Source organism: Trachurus trachurus, assembly GCF_905171665.1.
Source record: "Trachurus trachurus genome assembly, chromosome: 22".
In the NCBI taxonomy this organism is placed as follows: domain Eukaryota; kingdom Metazoa; phylum Chordata; class Actinopteri; order Carangiformes; family Carangidae; genus Trachurus; species Trachurus trachurus.
The window spans coordinates 4,399,581-4,418,063 of record NC_139907.1 but is presented as its reverse complement, the minus strand read 5'-3'; the positions used below and the strand labels follow the sequence as shown (position 1 = coordinate 4,418,063).

General features: G+C 40.4%; 1 protein-coding gene across 17 annotated transcripts in view; it reads left to right on the top strand.

Moving 5' to 3' along the window:
* The window catches only part of mark3a (MAP/microtubule affinity-regulating kinase 3a), an 81,511-nt gene that overhangs the window by 18,094 nt on the left and 44,934 nt on the right, over positions 1-18,483 (top strand). For all 17 annotated transcript variants that reach the window (XR_014596371.1, XM_083998783.1, XM_083998784.1 and 14 more), the window contains exons 4-5: positions 12,112-12,160; positions 15,068-15,133. Coding sequence is in view for 16 of the 17 variants with exons in the window: in XM_083998783.1 (XP_083854909.1) it covers positions 12,112-12,160; positions 15,068-15,133 (115 nt within the window). In the remaining variant the exon portion in view is untranslated. The remainder of the gene's footprint in view (positions 1-12,111; positions 12,161-15,067; positions 15,134-18,483) is intronic.

The following is an 18,483-nucleotide window of genomic DNA, read 5'->3' as shown; positions in this document are numbered from 1 at the left end:
TTACAAGCTCAAGCATGAAGCCGCCGCATGTTAACGACACCTGCGGCAAAGCGGAAATGATTGTGATGATGTGTCAGAACAACGAGGAAAGAGAGGAGACTGAACATTACATTTATTGTTTTTAAGTATTTACTGTAACATCTTATGAACCTGTAACGGCCTCAACGACTGAATAACTTTTTAAATTATTATGAGCCTTAAAGGTGTTCAGAAAAGAAAATTGAATTTGAGCCCACTGTGGGTCTTAACATTAGTGTAATAATTCATCTTTCAGACGATGTAGGCCAAACTTTGTGCAAAATTCTATGTTTGAGTAAATCCGGGATGAAAGTGTGGTATTTTTTTCCCCGCATTGGATAATGCAGGCGCACGGATTATACGTCACGTTGCTCCATCCGTCATCCGTCAATCAAACATCTGAGACACACACGGAGCTCGGTCTCGCCCCAAACATTTAATATCCTGCCCGCTCCATAACGACCAATCAAATTTGTTTTCCTTACTTGGGTAAACTCGTGAAAACATGTAGAAGGAGGCGCGACAAACAGGACAAACAGCCATTTCTGAACACCTTTTGAAAACGATCAATTTCATATTCTAATTCTGAATGTGTCAGAAAAAGGAGACCGACTGTCAACTGAGTGAGTGTCACGACTTCCAGCATCTGACCCTTCAAAATAAAAGCCCTCTTTCCTTCCATGCACAGTTCAGTCGTATAGATTTTGACTTAATTTTGACAAACCACAGAAACTGCACGCACATCTACAACATCTAAAAGCTCGGTGCCAGACACACAATGCATAAAATAGGTTAGTCCACACACCAGGAGCAGCTCCAAGGTGATTCTTTATTATCAACCCATGAAATTTAGGTCGATTAATGACTTCTTAGTCGACTGTTTGGTTTCAGCCCTGGTCAAGACGCATACAAACTGTTGACTCACTTTGGTTTTTATACAAATGAAACGAAGGCGATCGAACATTTTGATCCACCAGACTCCACAGTGCATCATGGAGCTGCTGTGACCCGACGAGACCAGACAGGGATCAGATCGACCCACATGAACCATAACAGACAGAACGTAACCATATGATATCAGTTATAGGTGGGAAATAATAATAATTATGTGAAAAGAACAAATGCAACGTGGTTAAAATAATAATTTCCGGGCTCTCGTGTTTCCAGAAAACCAACATAAGGGCAGAAATCTTTAGAAAGGAGTTGAGCTTCAACAGAACAAAGCTCCAGTGAGAGAATAAGCGTCTTTAATCAGCCGGTCATGATTTCTCTTAACCTCCTAATCCCCCAAAAAACTATTAAAACTATTAAAAAATGCCTCAGTGAGCCACAGTTTGGAGCGATTAACCAGAAAATGCACCAAATGTGTATTAATTCGCTGAAATTAGTTCCCAACAAATGCACATTTTACTCTAAAAACTATAAATCTCAGCTGTTTCATATGAAGACTGAAGCTTTTGCTGGTTTTTTAAAGATGTTTTTATCCACAATTATTGAGAGTTTTGGTCTTTTCATGAGGTTTTTAGACGATAAATGAAAGAGGAATACAAAAAAACCCCCAAAAAACACATTTCTACTCGGCCGTCGTGCAGCTCCTCCGGGGTTTTGTGCATCAGATGCTGCGTTCAGGTTCAGATGAGCTTTAAAAAAGAAGTCGGGTCTCGTGTTTAGTTAGTTTATTTATTTTTTCCTCTCCGCTCTGCAGCAGCAGCTCGTCCAACCTGCATCAGCGCCGGCACCGCTGCGTCCTGACCTCTTATGTAAGAGCAGGAGTTGGCGAGCGGCTGATAGCGGGGGATATCGTCTCCGAAGCCTAAATGTTTATTTTCAGCCTCTGTTCTTAATAGTTCGGAGGAGCTGAGTCGACGTTCACATCTGTCACTGGCTCCTGGCGAGTTGCTGCTGCTGCTGCTGCTGCTGCTGCTGCTGCTGCTGCTGCTGCTGCTGCTGCTGCTGCTGCTGCTGCTGCTGCTGCTGCTGCTGCCTCTCCCTCCCTCTCTCTCTGTCCTGATTCAGCAGCTCGACGCTCGGGGGCTTCTTGTTGTTGTTGTTGTTGTCCGGGTCCAGAGGTCAAAGGTCACACAGGGAGTGTGGCACTTGGAAATCTTGATTAAATCTAAACACTGACGTCGGCTCAGACGCTCGGAGCCCGGGACGAACTCTGCTCCCTGAGTCGAGGTTTTTCCTTTTTCATGAAGCGTCGTAGAGCAGAGAACGAAGCCTGAACAGGAAGAAGACAGGAGTTTTTTATTTTATTCTCATATTTTCATTGTTTTTGTGTTTTTTTTTAACATAAAAGCCTACATCAGATAGATAGATAGATAGATAGATAGATAGATAGATAGATAGATAGATACTTTAATAATCCTTCACAGGAAATTGCAATTGTTATAGCAGCAGCTGTGCATCAAGCATTCATTCATTGTAACAACAGAAAATAAAAAAAACAGATCTATCTAAAGAATTACAGACTTATCTACAATATAAATTAAGCTAAAGACACACAATAATCTAAAAAAAAAAATACATATGAGGTATAAATACAAAATACATAAAATAAAAAAATACATATGAGGTAAAAAAATAATTAAAAAATCTGTATCGATAAATTTGTCGGTTAATTGATTAGTTGTTTGGTCAATAAAATGTTAAATGTTGAAAAATGTCAATCAGTGTTTCCCAAACCACACGACAACGTCCTCAAATCTCTTGTTTTGTCCACAAACCAAAGAGAAACCAGAAATATTCACATTTATGAAGCTGAAATCAGAGAATTTTGACTTTTCTTCTTTAAAAAATCGCTTATTAGATTATCAAAATAGTTGATGATTAATTTTATAATCGATTATTGTTCCATTAATTGTTGCATCTCTACTAGAAACTCTTTCACCCTGTCAAGCCCTTATTCCCCATATGCTGAGACCATATTATATACATACATTGTCACATTTATACATTCTTGTATACATAAATACACAAAAGGTAAAGATAAAAAATATATATTTAGAGCTGATTAACCCACATTTGCTGGAAGTCGTGGGTAATCTCAAATGCTTATGTGACATGAAAAGATTAATACTGCGACAAACAGCGACGTGGGTTTGTGACTCACCTCAAAGTCTCTCGACCGACGGGATTTTAGTTTACAGGCCTCACATCGCTTTGTAATTGAGTCAGGGAAGGAGTTTCCACAAAACCCAACTGTCTGTGTGTGTTTGTGTGACTTCATCCTCGGACTGTGTGTGTGTGTCGATTGGCCTCAAGGTGCATGATGTGTATTGATCACAAGACTGCAGCGTTGTGTAACGGTGACGGGACGACGGCGGTGGTGCATCATGGTGGTGGTATGAGAGGATCAGCAGCAGCAGCAGGTCGACGTCCTAACGGTGGCGTTATGTGGTGAATCATCGCTGCCTCTCCCTCTCTCTCTCTCTCTCTGGTGTTTATCCCACTAATTCTGTTTACGGCAGGACATACCTGACAAAGTATTCCCATCCCCTCGGCTCCTGGCGGCTATGTAGGGCAGCACAGAAAGACAGAAAGAAAGAGAGAAAGAGAGAAAGAAAGAAACTGAACAAGTTTCCACTGAGGAAGTTCCTGGTTTAAAAAGAAAAAGACAATTAGGAGGCAGAAACTTCATAGGAACGTCCTCTCCATCGGGTCACAGAGAGAGAATGAAAAAATATAAAATCGTTTGTTTTGTCTAATTTTCACTTCCGGTTGTTTTATTTTGGAAGTTTCGCCACTTCCACCTTTGCCTCTTTCCAGCGCTGCACAATTGGCAGGGCGATAATTAGACGACAGAAGACACAACTACTGTCAACAAAAAGAAAAAACCAAGAGTCCTGTTTTTGTAAAAGTAGAAAAACCAACCCTCAACAGGGGAGGAGGTCTGAGACACCACCTATCCCCAATTTACAATGCTGCCCTTTCATCCCTTCCCAGGAGACTCAACAATCTAGCCTCAAAGAACAACTACTGTTCACAAGTGGCAAGTGACTCCAACGACTGTCGTTAGAACACAATAGGGCACTAACGAAGTCGAAACCAACTTCCCACCAACGACTGTCACTCCAACTACTGTCGTTGGCACTTGGAGCACAAAAGGGAACCAGTGACATCATCACCCTTGTGAAACGCCCACACAAGAGGTTAAATAGTGAGTCTCCACACCAGATAGTTGGACCAGTCCCAGCCTGGTCAGCTGCGTACATGAACTGATGAAGCCTCTTGGATGAGAGGTGAAACGTCTTCCTAGACAAATAACTAAGTTCAGTTGCTTTCGATTTAACCTCCTTTGAAATACTATGACCTGGACAAATGAGAATATGCACCGGCTTATTGCAGAACAATTTGGGGTGGCTACCCTTAGAATGGTGCGGGAACATGAAAGGTTGGCTCGGAAAATTGCAGATTACAGGAACCACCTACGGTTCAGTCTGAGATGCAGACAACAAAGGCTTACACCAACTAGCCTACGCTTGAATTCCACTATGAGAGGGCATAGAGTGGAGAAAATCATGGAAAAGGCTCAAAACCAACTCCTTAACGAACGAATAAGACAGGTCAACTTCACTATCGAGGGGCTAAAAGAGAAAACTGACCACTCACTGCTTAAACTGAAAACACTCTTACCTGGCTCCATCATGGAGAAAGTTGTGGATTTCACCCAAAAGGCACAACTATCACAACATAACAAAAGCAAAGAGAGACAAACCAAGAAATTCCGCAATTTACAATCTAGACATGTTGACAATAACACAGAAATACTCACATGGGGGCAAAAAACTGACCACTCAGCACAGAAAGAAACACAAAACAGATGGGTTAAGAATGTGTCTGACAGAGAACTCACCCAACCTGAGAAAGAGGTCCTAGCCAAAGGCTTGAACTTCGCCATGACACCGAAAGAGCTACCTATAGTGGATTTGATTACAGCTACAGAATCTGCTATAAGGAAAAACAACTTAACCGGAACTGAGGCAGATCAGCTAAGGTTAAAAGTGTCAGCGGCGGTGGCCGAGGCTAAGGTCCCCCCCTCTAACCTCACCTTTGAGGAGAGGAAAGCAGTGACGGCATTGAGCAAAGACCAAAACATTACAATCCTCCCAGCAGACAAAGGTAGATGCACAGTTGTGCTCAATACAACTGACTACCAGGCTAAGATATCTACACTACTCAGCGACTCTAACACTTATGAAACTCTGAAACGAGACCCGACCAGTGGCTATAAAAAGAAGGTGATAGAATGTCTACAACAATTACAAAAAGAAGGGGTCATTGACAAAACACAATACTACCGGCTTTATCCCCAGGATTCAATCCCATGCCTATATGGACTCCCCAAAATCCATAAAGAAGGGTCCCCGCTCAGGCCCATCGTCAGCAGCATAAACTCGGTCACTTACAACATAGCCAAACACGTAGCCAATATCTTGGCTCCTTTGGTGGGGAACACCCCACACCACATCCAAAACTCTATAGACTTTGTGGGTAAAGTCCGGGACATACAAATGGAACCAGATGACACTATGGTATCCTACGATGTGACTTCTCTTTTTACCTGTATTCCAACTATGGAGGCTTCGGCCACAGTAAGGGAAAGACTCACACAAGACAACTCCCTGCAAAACCGAACAAAACTCAAACCCGAACATATTTGCCAGCTTCTGGATTTATGCCTGAACACCACATACTTCCAGTTCAACGGCAAATTTTACAGACAAAAACACGGCTGTGCCATGGGTTCACCAGTATCCCCTATTGTGGCAAATCTGTACATGGAGGAGGTAGAGAACAAGGCTTTAAACTCCTTTGAAGGAACAACACCGAGCCACTGGTTCAGGTATGTGGACGACACATGGGTTAAAATCAAAACCAAAGAAGTGCAAGCTTTTACCGAACACATTAACTCAGTGGACAAAAACATCAAGTTCACCAGAGAGGATGTCAAGGACAATAGTCTGCCTTTCTTAGATTGTGACGTCCATATGAAAAAGGACAGGAGCCTCCACATTGGGGTATACAGAAAACCCACACATACAGACCAATATCTACTTTTCGACTCTCACCACCCTCTGGAACATAAGCTTGGTGTTATCAGAACTTTGCAACACAGAGCTGATAACGTGCCCACCAGCTCACAGGCCCAAGGGGCAGAACACAAGCACCTGAGAGGCGCCCTCACAACTTGTGGTTACCCTAACTGGACCTTTGTGAAAACTGCAGCTGCTTCCAGAAAGAAAACCAGCAAAGTGGTTGAGAAAGAAAGACAAAACAAGAGAAAAAACATAGTCATTCCATATGTGTCTGGAGTATCAGAAAAACTCAGGAGGATCTTTAACAAACACCGTATCCCTGTGTATTTCAAACCCAGCAACACACTCAGACAGAGACTGGTACATCCCAAGGACAGAACACCACACACCCACAAAAGCAATCTGGTGTATGCAGTCCAATGCAACGAGGAATGCAAAGACCTCTACATTGGAGAAACAAAACAACCACTGCATAAACGCATGGCCCAACACAGGAGAGCAAACTCCTCAGGACTGGACTCTGCTGTTCATTTACATCTCAAGGAGAAAGCCCACTCCTTTGAGGACAGCAATGTCCAAATCCTAGACAGAGAGGACAGATGGTTTGAAAGAGGAGTAAAAGAAGCCATTTTTGTAAAAGTAGAAAAACCAACCCTCAACAGGGGAGGAGGTCTGAGACACCACCTATCCCCAATTTACAATGCTGCCCTTTCATCCCTTCCCAGGAGACTCAACAATCTAGCCTCAAAGAACAACTACTGTTCACAAGTGGCAAGTGACTCCAACGACTGTCGTTAGAACACAATAGGGCACTAACGAAGTCGAAACCAACTTCCCACCAACGACTGTCACTCCAACTACTGTCGTTGGCACTTGGAGCACAAAAGGGAACCAGTGACATCATCACCCTTGTGAAACGCCCACACAAGAGGTTAAATAGTGAGTCTCCACACCAGATAGTTGGACCAGTCCCAGCCTGGTCAGCTGCGTACATGAACTGATGAAGCCTCTTGGATGAGAGGTGAAACGTCTTCCTAGACAAATAACTAAGTTCAGTTGCTTTCGATTTAACCTCCTTTGAAATCCTGTTTAAATTGCGGGTTCATTGTGTGTGTAATAAATGTGGCGACCGACTCTCCTCTACTTCGCAGAAAACTTAAAATCTCTGTGTGTTCTTGATTAAAGCTCCTGAGATCCTGAAAACCTGCTTCCATTACAAGTTGCCGTGACGGCAGCAAAACGAGATGACAGAGTAGACTAGTGTACAAAAAAGTTAAGTAAGTTTAACACTTTTTAATTCATGAAACTGCACAGCAGCAAGAAAACGGACGCGTTTCGGCAGTCCGTTTTCATGAATTAAAAAGTGTTAAACTTATAGTGAGTGCTGTCAAAAAGTGCTGTACTCTGTTGATTTTTTGGACTGGCACCCGGTTTACTTTTCTTGTACTTGGAGTTAAGCACGCAGAGTCTGCTGATTACAGAGTAGACTAGTGGACACATGGAACATCATGACTGTTTATATATTATTATTATTATATTATGGTGATTTGTAACAAAGAACGTATTAAAGTAATAGTTCACCAAAAAATGAAATGCAGTCATTAGTCTTCTCCCACTCTGAGTTTTACCCAACCAGCCTCAAGCCCGGGTGTCGCTCTGAGGCCTCGTCCACAGTGAACTCCATTAGTTTCTTATTTGGGCTTTTATTGTGAAATATTGCCATGTTCAGTGTACAGCGACTTTTTAAGATAAAACTTTTCAACTTACATTAGTTGAAATGTGTTATTTACCTTCAACAGAGCAGGTTACATACATAATTTGCTGTTTTGTTGCACACATCTCCTCCTCCTCTTCGTCAGCAGCCAGACTCGACCAGGCTTTGCTCGCCAACATGGCCTCCAAACCCAGTCGACTTTGTCCTGAAGGCCTCATAATTAACCCTTCACTTGTCTCTGAAAGTGGAGAGAGGTGAGATTTATTATCTCAGCCTCACGCACACACACACACTAACACACACATACACACACACTGCCATTATATAGAAACATGTGATTTCAGCTGATACTCGTCTTCACTGCTCAGTCTGGTGTTTAAGTCGTTTTCTGCACAAACACAGAGAAACGGCGTCGACTGAATATTCTGTTTGTTTCTGAAGTCGAAGAAAAACACATTTCTTAATTTATTTCCGGTCAAATGTGTCTGAAATAAATGAATAATTAAATAAAAACATCCTCATTAGCCGTAACCAGTTCTTGTATCTTAAATACTGCAGCATGAACCTTCGCCGTTTATTTCTGGGCATCCAAAAAGTCCACAGACAATTTATTTACACAAAACCCGTCACCAACGTTATATTATTGTGGGAAACGTTATTTATGGGGAACAATTTTTGCCATGTTTGTCATTTTAAAGACTGAATGATCTGTCACAAAAACCCGATTTCAGATATTATTCAGAAACAACAGTGGAAAATGTGCAAAAAACACAAATAAACTGATTTGTTAACACTTTTTAGTTTATATAATTGCCAAAATGAACATTTCTTACAGCTAATAACTCGATCCGGGTGTGATTTTGGTGGCTATGGTTTAAAAAAGTGTAGTTTTACACAATTATCTTTATTTTTCCATCGTTATTTGTTTCATCTTGTTCAGGTTTTTGATCTGAGAAGTTAATCCTACACACGGCAGTCGAGTTATTGTCTCTGTTATGTCAGGAGTCATGTTTTTATATATCTGGGCGGCTCGATGGACCAGTGGGTTTGAGGCTCCGCAGGTTTGAAATCTGTCTGAGAGATTAATAACCAACGATTTATCTTCTCAACAAGACGTTTGTTTTAACGATCCATCACATAATAAAACAACGCTCTTCACTCCAGTGACTCATTCAACAAAAATAATGAATCTTCTTGTAAAAATGCCAAAAATGAGCTGATTACAGCCTTAAGAATATATATTTTAATCAATATTCTTCTTTCATATCATCAATCTTAAAGCAGCTGACGTCATTTGGACTCTTTAGGACGGGACCTGCCAATGTTTGTGTGATTTTATTGACCAAAAAAGATCGATACATGCTTTAATGATGTATATAATATAGAAAAGATCTTTATGAAGACCAGACTTTTCAGCTCTGACGTCTTTGCTGTCGTACATTTTATTCGCAGTCACACAACATAATTACAGTTAGACAGTAGATAAATGTGGAAAATGCACAAATAAACCAAGATTTATCATCTCAGAAAAGATTTTGGCTCTAAAATGTCTAAAAAAATCATCATAAATAGGTCAATTTTAGTCCAATTTCTGTCTCTGTGGCTTTTTAATGTGGAAAATGCACAAATATACAAATATTTATCGTCTCAGAAAAGATTTTAGCTCTAAAATGTCTAAAAAAAATCAACATAAATAGGTCAATTTTAGTCCAATTTCTGTCTCTGTGGCTTTTTAATGTGGAAAATGCACAAATATACAAATATTTATCGTCTCAGAAAAGATTTTAGCTCTAAAATGTCTAAAAAAATCAACATAAATAGGAAAATTTTAGTCCAATTTCTGTCTCCATGGCTTTTTAAAGTGTAGTTTTACATCCTTTTCCTTGGGTTTCTGTCGTTATTAATTGTCTCTTGGGCTAAAAAGTGGAAACACATGTTTTTTTTTGTTCTGTTTGTGTGTCAGTGTCCTGCGATGTGTTGGTGGGTTTGAAGCGAAGCAGCAGCAGCAGCAGCAGCAAACTGAACTCATGAAGTATTGATGCCTTTTTACATTTTTATGGATGGGAGGAGAGAGAGAGAGAGAGAGAGAGAAAGAGGTGTAGTCAATAATAAATAGCACTCAGATCTCTCGATGCCTCGTAGCAGCGTTAAAGACTAAAAAGCATTTTTGGCCGTTACAAATCTGCTCACTTGGTCAGTCAAGAGGTCAAGAGGAGGAGGAGGCTCGGTGTCTGGTCATTAGAGGAGGTGAAGAGATGGAGATGTGATGTTTAACTTAAAGGGATAGTTCAACTTTTTTTTTTTTTTGCAAATCCTCCTCTCACCATAATCCCTATAGTCATAGCAGTAGGTTCATCACCTTTAATTATCGGTGCATGTTTTTGAGATCAGTGGGGCAGAGACGTGACGTCAAATACACAGTCCAACAACTCCAAAATGCTCTGTTGGACAAGTTGTGACCTGCACATTCACCACGCTATGAGATAATCATGTAACATTACGACACACAAAGCAAATACTTGGAACAGTAGCAGCTGAAAAATGTCTTGGAAAAAGATTTTAAGGAAAGAGTGGGAACCCTGGTTTGATTGACACATGGCGATCCAATTGCCTTTTTACGTAGCGTTCAACACGAGTGGATGGTTCGTTGGTCTTTACTAGGGCTGACCCAAAAAATTCGAAGCTTCGAAGCTTTGTTCGTTGCCATCGATTTTGGAGATATGCAGTGTTTGTTTGCCATTACTTTCGTTATTTCCGCTACGATCGTGCGCATCAACCCCCCCCCCCCCCCCCCCCCCCCCCACCATCAGACGTTACGATCGCGCACCCCCCGGCCGTCGAAGCTTCGATTTTGATCGATTTTATGTCCGCGAAGCTTCGATTATCAAAATATGATTATCGGGTCAGCCCTAGTTTTTACAGACTTGTCCGTCGTCCCACAGGCGACTGGCTTTTTTTTTTCATTTTTGTGAAAAAGCATTTAGTTAATTGGTTGGTTGTGGAGTGTGAAGAGGATTTCAAGCAATTCAGTAAAAAACGCTCCAGAATAAGATTGAGAACCTTTAACTCACATGATGCTCTGCACCACCTCGTATCTAGACTGAGGAGGAGGAGGAGGTTGTTGTTGTTGTTGTTGTTGTGGTTGTTGTTGTGTGAGCATCTCTCAAGCCTGCTGTGGTGGTGGTGATGATGATGAGTTGATGAGTGTGAACCCGTGAGCTGCTGTAATGAAGCGTCTGAGTGAGATTAAAGCAGATATCAGTGGAATGTTTTTGTTAATATAAGTCCTAAATAGTCCTATTTTCCGTCAGCAATCACTTACATGAAGTATTTCAGCCTAAACACGAGTCTCTCCGTCACTCTGCTCTGCTGTAACCCGAGGAGAAAATTTTCCTTGTGGGATACAAGTGTTATCCAATGAGGAGAGAGAACGGCATGAAGGGCTGTGTGTGCAGCCAAGGGATGCGCGTGAATGTGGTGACGTAGCACGAGGACCAATTGATGCCTGACAAGGGCGGGGGCTGCTAACTCATGGTGCGTTCAAAGAAACTCGTACTTTGTGTTTTTCCTTCCTGTGAAGTCATACCAGTTCGATCTGGTACGAGTTCACGGGTCGGAAGTTACGAGTGGCCGTTATAGGGAACTTTCACAGACAACAGGATGGTAAAAACACGAGCTACGGGTTACCTGGAACGCTACCAAGTCGTAGTTGTGACTTGAAGCTGTAACTTACGGTTTCAAAAGCCTGCCTTGAACGCAGCATTAGCCGAAACGGCCGTGAAGCTGATATCTGCTTTAATGTTGACGACAGGAGGGAAACCTGGTCACGTCATGTGATGTGTTTTTTGTACAAATCTGACACGTTTCAATTCAATATTTAATCAAAATTACATAATAAAATGCAAATAAATCAAAGAAAATAATCAAATCCTGACATTGCAGGAAAAAAACTAACAAAAAACAGCAGCACCGGGGAATGAAAGTAATTAAAAACCATTAATTGATCATCAAACTCGCAGATGAGTTTCCTCTTGTGGATTAATTTCATTCACACGATAATTAAAAACATAACTCGCTGCATCTGCTGCAGATTTAATGTGTTTAAGGAAGTCTTTTGGTTTGTGATCTCCTCTTGTTTTCTTTATTTCCTCACATTTACTGCAAAAACTTCCTTTTGTTTCTTTATTTGTTTGTGGTTTTTCACCAGTTTGGGGTTGAAAAATGTGAATTTATCTATTTTATCTTCTTGCTTTGTCCAGTTTTGTTGGTTTTTTATTCACTAAAGCAGAAATATAAAGGGTGAATTTCTAATGTCTTCCTTCTCTCTCTTTTCTTTTTCAGCTCTTCAGAGAAGTTAGAATAATGAAAATCTTGAATCATCCGAATATAGGTGAGTAACATCTGAAACATCAATGTGTTATATAAACATCCACCACATGTACGTTTTTATTTATAAATAATCCACTGATTCATCTACATTTTAAACACTCAGGCCTCTCTCTGAGACATTTCACATGCAGCCAGGGTTTTCTGACCTTTGACCTTTCTGTCGCTCTGGACGACGGTCACATGAACCGTCACCATCACCGCTGCCAGGCCCCTCTTTCTTTCTTTATTTCTTTCTTTCTTTTAAATTCAGTTTTATAGTTTCACACGGACGTCGTCGTCACAGTGAGTTTGTTGAGAATCAAACAATCCTGGCAAATGTCGAGGTTTCTGTTTAAATAAATAAATAAATAAATAAATGAAATGAAATGAATGGCGGTCGTCCAGTTTGAGGTCGGTTGAGCCGAGGTCGCGTCTCTCAGGCCGGAGCCAGAAACATTCCTGACATTTTCTAAAATGTCTGTGACAGAAAAAATTGGACAATAAAGTTTTGTCAGATGAACGAATCTCTATCTATCTATCTATCTATCTATCTATCTATCTATCTATCTATCTATCTATCTATCTATCTATCGTTCTATCGTTCTATCGTTCTATCGTTCTATCGTTCTATCTATCGTCTATCTATCCATCCTCCTTTCTATCTATCTATCTATCCTTCCTCCTTTCTATCTATCTATCTATCTATCTATCTATCTATCTATCTATCTATCTATCTATCTTCCTTTCTTTCTATCCTTCCTTCCTTTCTCCTTTTCTTTCTATCCTTCCTTCCTTCTTTCCTTCCTTTTATTTCTATCCTTCCTTCCTTCTTTTCTTTCTATCTTTCCTTCCTTCCTTTCTCCTTTTCTTTCTATCCTTCCTTCCTTCCTTTCTCCTTTTCTTTCTATCCTTCCTTCCTTCCTCCTTTTCTTTCTATCCTTCCTTCCTTCCTTTCTCCTTTTCTTTCTTTCTCTCTCTATATCCCTTTTTCTCAATCTCTCCTTTTCTTTCTATCTCTCTTTTTTTCTATCTCTTTCTATCTCTCTCTTTTTCTTTCTATCTCTCTTTCTTTCCCCCCTACTCTGTCTCTCTCTCTCTCTTTCTATTTCTCCATCTCTATCTCACTGTAACTCTCTCTACTCCCCTCCTCTCTCTCTCTCTTTCTCTTTTCTGTGTCTCTGGATAAGAAACTGAAGTCGGTTTGATTGATAAACTTTGGAGAAAGAGGAGAGAAAAAGAAAAAGTTTGTCCTCTGTCCTCTGAAACACGGACCGACACCGAACCACAGCAGCAACAAGCAGCTGAGAGACAGATTAGAGACAACATAATGACACATGTTGGTAGAGTTTCTGATAATTTGGATTAAAAAAAATCTGAAGAAAATAATGAAAAAGAGCCAAAATCATGTGTTTTTCATAGAAACAAAAGTAAAACGCCTTCACTTATTTATTTGAGTGGATGAATCAGGACAAAATACACTGATTGTAGCACAAAAAAAGAAGAAGAAAGAACTAATTTACATGTGTGGTCCCTCGACAGGAAACAGAAAATAGGACAAAAGCTCGAGACCGAAATAAAAATAAATGTTGCAGTGAACTGATCACAGAGCTGCTCTGACTTCTCTCTGTGCTATGAATAGAAACACGAAACAACAGCAGAGATGCATTTTATTTATAAGAAAAAGATCAGTGAAGATATTTAACCTCACTTGGAATATTTATTAAAGGGATAGTTCACTCAAAATTCAAATTTCACTCATTATCTACTCACCCTCATGTCGACTAATAAGGGCTGGGAGAAGTTTCAGAGTCCTCCGTGGCTTCTCTGAGTTACAGGGGGTCTCGGCGTAGCAGTGCATGTCCATATGACGGTTGCGAATGGATACCAACTGTCTTCGTAACAAAAAGACACACCAAAAAACATCCAAATACCTCCATGCTGCTCGTATGTAATGTCCCTCTTGTATTGAAGCCCCGAAATGCGAAATTGTCCCGAACCGGACCAGGAAGAGGAGCTTCCGCTGCGAACAAGCTTAAAATATAGACTTATTTAATTTTTTTCTGAACAATTTCGCATTTCGGGGCTTCAATACAAGACGGACATTACATACGAGCAGCATGGAGGTATTTTTGGTTTTTTGTTACGAAGACAGTTGGTATCCATTTGCAACCGTCATATGGACATGCACTGCTACGCCGAGACCCCCTGTAACTCAGAGAAGCCACGGAGGACTCTGAAACTTCTCCCAGCCCTTAGTCCACATGAGGGGGAGTAGATAATGAGTGAAATTTGAATTTTTGGGTGAACTATCCCTTTAACCTGATGAATGAAACAAATACCCACCCGCCCGCTTGCTTCCCGACTGTGGTGCGTTTGATTTCAGAGCCGGGATTCCCCACTAATTACTTTTAATTTCCTTTTTTCCCTGCGCTCCATGATTTCCTCTGCAGAAAGGTGATTATAATCACCAGGGTGATAGTAAACGACGCTCACCAGCCCAAACTCTCTTTCCGTCGCTCTCTCTCTCTCTCTCTCTCTCTCTCTCTCTTTCCCTCACTCGCTCGCTCTCTTCCCACCTCGTCTATATTTAGCGCCGCAGCCCTTCAGCCCAACATCACACAGTCTTTTATATCTTGGAGCTGAACGCGCTGCAGCAGAGAAACAGTACAGTAAATATTGAGTGGCTGCTCGGCTCGGCTCGATTTGCTGCTTTAACATGGTCACGACACACACACACACACACACACACACACACACACACACACACACAGTTTGATCCACGTGACATCACTTCCTCTCCATCGACTCTCTCTCTGTGTTTGGAAACGTTTTTTTTTTTTTTGGGCCGTTCGTGTCCATGAATTTGTTTCTGATTCTCTCTCATGATGATTGAATTCATAATTAATTTCCTCTTCTCTTTCTGTTTCAGTGAAGCTTTTTGAAGTGATTGAGACAGAGAGGACGCTCTACCTGGTGATGGAGTACGCCAGCGGAGGTGAGACTGAAATAAAAAAATAAAAAACCCAAACATCCACTATACAAACTATGAAATAATAGGTCGGGTTTAAAGGGAAAATTCAACATTTTGGCAAATTGGCCCATTGCCATAATCCCTATAGTCATAGCAGTAGGTTCGTTACCTTTAATTGTCGGTGCAAGCTGTTTTTAGAACGGCGGAGCAGAGCCGTGAGCTGCTCAGAGCTACGCTACAGAGGCTAATGGGATTTCTTGGTTTCCCTCATCAAACTCATCAAATACACAATCCAACAACTCCACAACGCTCTGGTGGACAAGTTGTGACCTGCACATTCACCACGCTATGAGATAATAACACAACGTTACCAGACAGAGTTGTTTTAGAGGTAAATTCATGCAAAACCGCTGATGTGCGTTGCCTTCAGGGACAGTTTTTCAGCAAGCAGTCTCTGTATTTACCTCTAAAACAACTCTGTCTGGGCATTTTGGAGTTGTTGGATTGTGTATTTGATGAGTTTGATGAGGGAAACCAAGAAATCCCATGAGCCTCCGTAGCGTAGCTCTGAGCAGCTCGCGGCTCTGCTCCGCCGTTCTAAAAATAGCTTGCACCGACAACTAAAGGTAACGAACCTACTGCTATGACTATAGGGATTATGGCAATGGGCCAATTTGCCAAAATGTTGAACTATCCCTTTAAACTGTAAAACAGAAGATATAAAAGCTGCTGCTGCTGCTGCTGAGTAGAAATGAGCTCTGACTGCTGCTCCCAGTGTCCCAGGTATAATTTATTAAGACACAAAATGTGATAAATGTGCGTGTTAATAATTAATAGACGTGTGGAGCAGCGGAGCCGTCTCCAGACTTTTCCTCTGGTACCTGAACGCAACGACGACGACGACGTCTTGAGTGATGGAGCCGATATTCAGATGAACTGTCAGAGTCTCTCGTCCTCCTCGCAACTTTCTAATTATTTCCTAGAATTTTCTTTCCTGAAAATAACTAATTAATGAATTAATTAATGAACTAATAATTTGATTTGAAGAGAGAGAGAGAGAAGGGAAAAAAGAAAAACGGGGACATGATCCTGAAGGAACTGCTCCATTTTAACTCCAAATAAATGATTTAGTGGAAAACTTTGAGTTGAGTTTTTGTGCAAATTAACGCAATAAAATAAAATAAACACAACGTTTTTGTTTTGCTTTCATCGGGAAATCGTAGCTCCAGTCACCTTATTCAAACATTGTAAACTTTATTTAGACGAGGATAGTGCCCAATAAAACATCACGAGATGTTGCCCAAGATTTCATTTTCCATTTTAGCTCTAAACTCTATAAATATATCACTTTATCGACATTTCAAACATTTTTAGGCGAGAAAGTAGCCGTTTAGATCAGCAGTGTGTCGTTAATTTGTCTAAATACCAGCTGTTCACAATTTTGTGAGCGTACAGAAAACCATAAGGATAGAATTTGTGCTTTTACTTTGAAAACAGGAAGCGTAGCTAGCTTGAAACCGCCTTTTTTTCCCCCGTTAGCGGTATTTGACCGTTCAAGCTGTCAAGTTGCAAAAATACTTTATAATTTACTCACATTGATATTGTTGCGGCTCCACAGGTCGGCTCATCCAACTTTTTTTTTTTCTGTTTTTGATCGGTGACGTTGCGTTACATTGCATCATGGGTAATTTGAGTGTACTGCTGCATACTCAACATTCTGGCAAACTCACATACTACGCATTCTGACTCGCATACAGTACTACGCATTCGAATACTCAAAATGACGTCAGAGTTAGTATGAGTGGTAGGAAAAGTATGCGGTTTTGCACGGCACCCTATCTTTGTCTGAACCCAGTTGCATTGTGGGTAATAACAACCACTTCTGCAGCACCTTGACTGAGCCAGAACTGAGTCTCTCAAGGTTTTTTTTTTAGTGTAAAGTGTTAAAAGGAAACTACATATAAAGGAGGAAACAGCTGATTTACAGTGTGGTGTCGTGTAGTTGTTCAGTGGTGAGAGCGTCTCATTAAATGCAGCGTCACACACTCAGACCCTGAAAGCCACATCCCGCCATTGATTTCCTGTAAAGGTCGTATTTGGACGACTGGGGGAAAAGGAAAGAAAATAGAAAAAAAAAAGTGAAGAAGCAGAATCACATTAGACATTAGAGCAGAGAGACGGGAGCTTTGATCACAGGCCAATTAGATTTCATCTTAATGAAGCAAATCTAATATTTCTCTCTGTTTGCCATCGATTTTTTTCCTGGAATTCAAAATGAATCCACACGAACGCAGCAAAAGTTACAGAGGTTTTAAATCTAAATTTGTTACGCAACGAGTCAGGAAATCTGGAAACGCGACGTCGGGTGTGACGGCGCTCAGTGCTGCCCCCGGTGGTCGGAGGGTTCACTGAAGCTGTCGACCTGTGATCAGAGAAACCTCATTCCCCTCCATTTTTTTTCTTTTTTTTAACACACAAAGGATGAAAAAAAACTTTGCATCTGTGTTTTCTGCATTTGATTTACTTTTTACTTTATTTTTTTTTATTGCATTGTAATGATGCGTTTACTGCATCGTATCGCGATGACACGATTTATTGTTCAGCACTGACTCCTGATCATCTGTACACATGGCGGAGAGATTAATGATGCTAGTAATGATAATAATAATGACAATAATGATAATATTAATATAGATACACTTTATTTATTTTATTTAGCAGTTTTCGTATCAAAATTATACAGAGCTTATTTTTTGTTTCAATGCAGCAGAACAACAATAAAAAAGGTTTGAGACACAAGACCTTTTCAGTTAGTAAGTAGTTGTGGTATAAATAACAGGAAAAACTGTCATAAGGTTGTAAAAATGAACAAAATGGTAAAGGTAAATGAAATTGAACAAATTAATAAGTAACACAAGGAGCTTCTACAGGTAAAAAAAAAAATCAATAAAAACAAAAGGAGAACAGCAGCAAAACCAAGAAAAGTCAAATCCTGTGACCCGTGGTTTTTAAAAACAAGTTAAAACCTGAATAATAGTTTACATGACATTTCAAAATAAAAAAAACACATCAGTGGAAAAATCTGTTTTAACGGCAAATATATACAGCAGTATTTCTTTTAGTTATACTAATGTTCATTAATATGCACTGTCCCTATTCAAATAAATGCTATTATTATTATTATAAACTTTTAAAAATGCTGCGATATATTCTGTTATTTAGCTTTTTTTTTTTTAAACTGCAAATAAAAACTTTGTTAATATCTCCTTTTTCTAACAAGATACATTTATTGCGATACTGTGCTGTATTGATTTCCCCCCCCGCACCACATTATTATAACATTTTTAATATTTAATAAGTCCGACTGACACCTG